General features: G+C 40.5%; 1 protein-coding gene across 2 annotated transcripts; it reads left to right on the forward strand.

Moving 5' to 3' along the window:
* Positions 1–403: 403 nt before the first annotated feature.
* Positions 404–6,882, forward strand: LOC115676022 (long chain acyl-CoA synthetase 1-like). Of its 2 annotated transcripts, none has more exons than XM_030598867.2 (20): positions 404–485; positions 1,561–1,712; positions 1,999–2,062; positions 2,201–2,290; positions 2,429–2,485; positions 2,606–2,654; positions 3,014–3,090; positions 3,213–3,252; positions 3,331–3,425; positions 3,731–3,898; positions 3,981–4,091; positions 4,315–4,402; positions 4,513–4,579; positions 4,699–4,774; positions 4,917–5,034; positions 5,417–5,662; positions 5,766–5,905; positions 6,016–6,198; positions 6,307–6,426; positions 6,515–6,882. In XM_030598867.2, the coding sequence occupies exons 1-20, from the start codon at positions 459–461 to the stop codon at positions 6,560–6,562; spliced, it is 2,016 nt and encodes a 671-aa protein (XP_030454727.2). In that variant the 5' UTR covers positions 404–458; the 3' UTR covers positions 6,563–6,882. The 2 variants fall into 2 exon arrangements, with proteins under 2 accessions (XP_030454727.2, XP_056170729.1); XM_056314754.1 differs by lacking the exon at positions 404–485 and adding an exon at positions 540–757.
* The last annotated feature ends 446 nt before the right edge of the window (positions 6,883–7,328 follow it).

Here is a 7,328-nt window from a genome sequence, read left to right on the forward strand (position 1 = left end):
TTTTCTGTTTCCCTTGTTCCCTCCGCCGGCCTAAACCGAGGTCGGACTTGTTGGATTGGTGAGGGTCGCCCTTGCCTGGGCTAGCAGGGACCGGTGAGGGCAACCCTCGCCTGAGGCAGGCAGAGGGAAAAAGGAAAAAAAAAAGAAAATTTAATTAAAAAATTCGAAAAAATAAGAGAATATCATTAAAAATTGTTCACGTCAATACTAACCGTGCCACGTAGGACGACCGATATTCACATCAACGATTTTCGGCCAAAATTGATCTGATGGACTTAATTGACAAAACATGAAAATGTTTAGAATTAAATTGGCATAATTAAAAGATTTAGGACTGAATTGACAAAAATATAATAAATTTAAGACTTTTTAGATAATTTTCTCCTTATTTGGCTCATCTCTCCATCCTTAAATTCAAGTCAATCCTCAACCTCCCACCAAGGTTGTCGTGCAATGCCATGTTACTCTCGCAAATGGACTCGAAAGTAATCTCTCTCTCTCTCTCTCTCTCTCTCTCTTGGCTAAACTGAACAAGAACGCTTGTCCCAAATAATCACAGCATGGGGTTGTGCCTTAATTAGCATTGTTGACCCATAGTTTCTAATTTTACGTGTAAATTGGGAGAAGAAGATGGTGGGAGACTAATGGGTTTTGGAAGTTTCGGTTGTCAAGATTTTTTTTCATCTTTTTCTGTGTGTTCTTATGTGAGTTGAGTCTTTTAGCTTACGGTGGATGTCAAGATGGATGTGCGAGAAAGGTATCATCTTGTCTGTTATAGCATGCTCTTCCAAATACAGGTTTTGGTTTCTGTCGCTTTGTTTTTTGCTTCTGTTTCTTCCTTTCTTTGCTGGCTCTGCATGCAGTTTTTAGCTTGCTTTTTGACTAAAGAATGGTTCCTTAGGCTGTATATTCCACTAATGGTTTCAGCTATAGTTTCTAGAATTCCTCTGTTATTTCGTTATTCTCCCGAGAGTTATCTGAAGGTGGCGAGTCTTTGACGTTTTGAGTGCCATTTCATCATACTCATATTCACCAGAATTGCAGGGTGTTAGCAGATTAAGTTGATGATTTTTCAAGGACCAGATTCATACTCCAAATTATTAAGCTTTCGGTCAATTCCTGCTGTTTTTTCCATTGACCACATAACTACTGATCAAATGGGTTTTTTCCCCTTCTTTTTTTAACAAAACTTGGATTGGGCATGTTTAATGGGATTTTCATTCTTGCTTTGTGAAAATTTTGGCTTCAGATTTCATTCTCTTTGATCAACTATAGAGCGTCACATCAGAGTTAATTATGTTGAGAACGGCTCATTAGTTGAAATTATCGTGTCTTGATTCTTCATTAAGTACATCTAAAGGGTCTGAGGACTTGACTGGAAACTTGATGATGAGTTGAGATTTTTTGTGAGCATCAGTGCTTGCTTCTTTACGCCGGTGGGCACCATGCACGACCTTTTTGTTGAGTTTGCTTTTTTTTTTTCTTTTGTGTTGACACCTTTTGCTGATGATTTTAGTAAAATTCCATCCGCTTTGTGTTTGTGTCATCCGTGTTTCGCAGAAGCAAATGAAGGTCTTTGCGGCCAAGGTCGAGGATGGAAGGGAGGGCCAAGATGGAAAGCCCTCAATAGGCCCCGTCTATCGGAATCTACTTGCCAAAAATGGGTTTCCTCCGACTGATCCCGACATAAATACAACATGGGACATTTTCAGGTAAGGAAAAAGGATGGGCAATGAGTGTTTAAATCTTGCTCCACCAAAAAAAAGTACAGAAACGGAAAAAGCCTCTCTTCAATGGTTAAAAGAGAATTAGTGGAAGCAAATAGAGCAGGGCCTGTGTGTGAAGCAAAATCTTGTCCTATCTGGAGAATACTAAGGTTGAATTGCTTCGAGTGCCCAGAAAGTAGAGCATCACAAATGCGATGTCATGGATTAGTTTAAAAGGATCTATATATAACCGTCATTGACTCCGCTCATGACAGGAATATATGTGATGCAGGGTATCCGTCGAAAAGCATACTAAAAACAAGATGCTCGGATGGCGCAAAATAATCAGCGGAAAGGTTTCATTTACATTCTGTGAATTGTTGCATTCTTTGGAGCTACTTTTTATTTACTAGAAAAGCGGGTATCATGCCCAGAAATTGTATGCCTATGAATTCGATTTTCAATTCCTGAAGAGCTTTCATTTTGTGCTGCAGCCAGGACCTTATGCCTGGAAATCCTACAAGGAAGTCTACGACGAAGTCTTGCATATAGGTTCCGCATTACGTGCATCCGGAGCTGAACCTGTAAGAATGTGAACATTTCTGAAATTTTTCGATAGAGATCAACACATGAAAATACTCATGCATAGATGGATTATTACATTAGGTGATTTAGAGCAAATTTCAATCTTGTTTCAATGTTATCTTTGTCCCCTTTCATAGGGCTCCAGAGTGGGAATTTACGGAGCAAACTGCCCGCAGTGGGTTATGGCAATGGAGGTTCGTCTCTCACTTTCTTTTTGTCTTACCCAATCTAATCACCGTCATTTCTCTCCCCTGCTCGATGAGCTTTTACCAGTCTTGAGACTATGCTAAATGGATTTTGGGAATTTGGTGTAGGCTTGCAACGCACACAGTTTGGTATGCGTGCCTCTCTACGATACCCTCGGTATTGTTTCTTCAAGGAATTTCCTATTCTAATATCTTGAACTGTATATGAGCGAGTGTCTCGTGCTGTAGAACTATAACTCTCCTGTCTGAGTGGCTTCATGCTTTGGGCCAAAATTTAAATTTACTCGAAAAATTGGTCAACTAGCTAATGAAGCAACATGATTGTTTGCCATTAAATGATCTTGCATGTTTGCAGCATAAGTTCCTTTAGAAAGACTGTACATAAGAATGCGTAATAAGCAGCCTTGTCCAGATTGCAATTCTATCTGCTGATTTCCAACTAAATAGGATTTATTAGCATTTTCTTGCTTTAATCTGTGTTTATTGAGCCTCACTCGAGGATTTTCTTGGAGGCAGGTCCAGGAGCTGTTAACTTCATACTGGATCACGCGGAGATAAATTTTGTTTTCGTCCAAGATAAGAAAGCAAAAGAAGTGAGTACCATGAAAGATTTTTTCTTTCTGCTTTTCGAGATTATCAGATGGTTTCCTAGGGATATCGATATGCGCAGCGGTAATAAATCACACTAAATTCTCCTCGATTCATTGATTTGCAGCTACTAAATCCGGATTGCCTTTCTGCCAAAAAGCTAAAATGTGAGGATTTCTCTGATCACTTTTGGCTTCCTGCAATTGCTGGAAGTCTAATTAATGGAGGTTAAATTTTGTTTGCAGCGATCATTTGCTTTACGTCTTTGGCAGAGGACGAGAAAGAAAAGGTGGTTCAAACCGGGACTGTACCTTATACATGGGATGAGTTCCTTCAGATGGTGTGTTTCTCGATATTTGCACCTTTATAGATCTACAGATATCAGGCCATTTTTTTTATTTTCGTTCGAGAATAATCTGCCGGGTTGCTAGTCGATGAGATCATTAACTGTGAACATGGCCTTAGTGCAGCCACATGCTGATCTCTGAAATCTGTGAAAACCCCGATATACTATGGTTTTAGTGCAGCCACATAAAAGCTATGGCGAGAGAAATAAACAAAACCGTTATCCTAGTTTGTGGATATCACAAACAGTGTCGCCCTTGATTATCTCTTTCCTCATTTTAGATATTCGACTCTCACCAGGGAAAGGAGAATCCGTCGGACATTTTGCCGCCTCGGCCTTTTGACATCTGCACAATCATGTACACCAGTGGCACCAGTGGAGATCCGAAAGGTGTTGTTCTGACACATGAAAACCTCGCAGCTTTTGTAGCAGGGATGGATCTCTTTATGGAGCAATTTGAAGATAAGGTAACTTAGATTTTCGGTATTTCGTTGTCTTTGAGAATTTGGTCTTCTGGTGAGTTTTGACATGGCTTTTTGAGGACAACAGATGACAGTGGACGATGTGTATCTATCTTTCTTGCCGCTTGCTCACATTCTTGACCGTACCATTGAGGAGTATTTTTTTCATAAGGGCGCTTCCATCGGCTATTATCATGGGGTACATGACTAACATTATATTCAGTTACTCAACCGTCTGTCATGCTAGAATTCTTGCACCGACCAAATATTCTAATCATTCTCCATAATGCAAGTTCATACATGCTCTCTTAACTCATTGGGTAATTAATGTCTCTTCTACTCCTAAACTTCTTGTCCCGTGTTTTTGAGCACTAGATTGAAGTGATTCATTTTCTAAGTCATGCTCATTCTGTTGCTGAAAGGACTTGAATGCACTGAGAGATGATCTGATGGAGTTGAAGCCAACGTTTTTCGCGGGCGTGCCTAGAGTATTCGAAAGGATACATGAAAGTACGGGAAGTGTCCCTTCAAAGTTCAAATGATTGCAAGAAAATGTCTCACTACACTGATTTTATTTTCTAACTAATAAATTTTCTGATAATAAGTTCTCTATGTTATAGGCATTAAAGTAACACTAGAAGAACTCAATCCAGTGAGGCGGAGCATATTCAATCTTCTCTACAGGCAGTAAGTTCGTTTGTTTTGTCGCAGCTAATCGATCTCTCACCCTCACCAAGACAGCAGAGTCTTTTGCTCCTACCAGAGAAGAACAATTTATGTGTATGTTTGCCCATTTTCTTATACAGCAAACTACACTGGATGAATCTGGGATATAAACAAAAAGACGCATCGCCACTGGCGGATTTGTTGGCTTTCAGGAAGGTTGTCCCGTGTTTCAATTTGTCTCTCTTGGTCTCATTACTCACCACTCATGTCCATATTTGCATGATGATACCAGAGGCGCTTGCTCGCCCAGAAATGGAAAAGTGGTTTTCCCTGCTGAATTCACTTAATCCCCTTGCAGGTAAAAGCTAAGTTAGGTGGCAGGCTTCGCCTTATAGTATCTGGAGGCGCACCATTGAGCTCCGAGATCGAAGAGTTTCTGCGGGTTACTTGCTGTGCTTTTGTGGTTCAAGGCTATGGTAACGAACTGCATCCTTAGCACATTCTATTAGTGGAGACAAAAACAAAAGGCTTAATTATCCCCTCTTAACAGTAACTTTAATCTTCTTTAGTGTTTATTTGTGTAGTCTATTAATTTAGGTGTATTTTGATATATGATAGTTAATTAAACTAAGTTGGCCTGTTGAAGATTACTTATTTTCATCTAATAATCTAATTGAAAAGTCATACTCGCAATGTTTAGTTTAGCTTCTGCTGTTAGATAGTCATCCCTATTAGCTTGATCTTAAGGCATGCTTTTAGTTTTGGCTTGAGGTCATCAAATGGGTTGCAGATTATGCAACTCAAACATTATCCAGCTTCTACATGAATTATGATCTAGTCACATTGAGGTTTCTTCAGGCTTGACCGAAACCTGTGGGCCAACAACTCTCGGATTTCCTGACGAAATGTCCTTGATTGGATCTGTCGGCGCGGTGTCCGTATACAATGAGATGCGCCTAGAAGAAGTTCCGGAGATGGGCTACAATCCGCTGCGGAACCCTCCATGCGGTGAGATATGTGTTAGAGGGAAGTCTGTTTTTTCAGAATACTACAAAAATCCCGAGTTGACAAGAGAATCTATAAAGGACGGCTGGTTCCATACAGGTATGGCCGACATTAAATTTCGCATGCTCTCCTTCATGTGAACGGACACCAATCCACATAAGTTGCATCATGACGGTACTTAGCAACTTCTGTGATCTTTCAGGGGACATTGGGGAAATATTTCCTAATGGCAACGTCAAGATCATCGACAGGAAGAAGAATCTTGTAAAGCTCTCCCAAGGAGAGTATGTTGCGCTCGAGTATTTGGAAAATGTTTATGGAGTCACCGCAATAGTGGAAGATGTGAGGCATCATGGCTTTCTATTTGTCATCTCTATTATTTCCTCAATCACTAGATTGGCGATAGAAAACAATCCAGAGTTCTCACTTCCCTTATTTTCATGCTTGTTAAGGTTTGGGTATATGGGGACAGCTTCAAATCAACGCTCATCGCAGTCGTCGTACCACATGAAGAGAACACCAGAAAGTGGGCAGTTGCGAACGGTTACCCAGGGTCCTTTACCGAACTCTGTTCTCTCAATCTATTGAAAGAGCACATCCTCGCTGAGTTCAGAGAGATTGCTCAAAGAAACAAGGTATATGTTGTTGGATATCAGATAAGCCTATAGAACCTGAGTTAATCTCGTCCATTTTAATTTATTGTCCTTTGCCTGGAATTGAGTTACCGCCACTCTTTTCACCAGCTGAGGGGCTTCGAGTACATCAAAGGAATCATCCTCGAACCGCTCCTGTTCGACATGGAAAGAGATCTGGTGACCGCAACGCTCAAGAAGAAGAGAAACAAGTTGCTAAACCACTATCAGGTAAATTTTTCATTCCGTTCTCGTTGACTCTCAGCATTTGATGTCTAACTCAATAATGGAGGACACTAACTTCGCCGCATTTGGACAGGTGCAGATCGATGAACTCTACAGAACTTTGGCCGGTGGGAGACTATGAACTTCAATGATCGCCTAAAGTTGAGGACCATTACGCAACTACTGCTTTCGATCCATCAATCCGTCAAAGTCGCTGCTATGACCAGTATAGGTTGTTCATAGATGTTGTACTAGCATTAAGTTTTCGCATGTCCATCAATAGCTGAGAACTGTGATAAGGACCGTAATGACGAACACCGTATACAAAAGTTTTAGTTCGCGAGAAAGCTTGTGTCGATTACAAATTTGTACTGCATTTTTCCTTGCGTCAACCCAGAGCAATTGCGTAAGAATCTTAATAATTTTGATCTTTGACCACGATGCCATCGTCTTTTTCGTGAATGGCAGATCTGTAAATGGCTATTGTAATAAACATCACAGAAAACAGCAACCACCTTCAAATCAGATCAACGTAACCATCCTCGATAACAAAACAAAAAGTTCGAATTTGGACGTCCAAACAATAGAAGAGTAGAAATCAAGCTAAATTTCAATCGAATAGGTCCCTTGGATTCATCCACGACCTCGTCTGTGACGAGTGAATTCTCTGTCGATCTTATGAATTCTAGCGTTTCTCGACTTTAAGTAGAATTTGTGCCAAATTATCATTCGAAAATGACCGCGATGTGCTTGTTCCACATAAACACGACGGGTTCCTAGAAATTTCTACAACATGTTCCATTCAACCGATTTGTGAGGGTCACACTAATGATTGGTCATCCTCAGTTAATTGATAATAATGAGGATTAGGTGGGGTAGTTTATGTGTGGGGCGAAGCAACACCCCTA

The sequence above is a fragment of the Syzygium oleosum genome, unplaced genomic scaffold (genome assembly GCF_021117445.2).
Source record: "Syzygium oleosum isolate NSW1041296 unplaced genomic scaffold, Sole_v2.1 Sole_v2.01, whole genome shotgun sequence".
NCBI classification, from domain to species: domain Eukaryota; kingdom Viridiplantae; phylum Streptophyta; class Magnoliopsida; order Myrtales; family Myrtaceae; genus Syzygium; species Syzygium oleosum.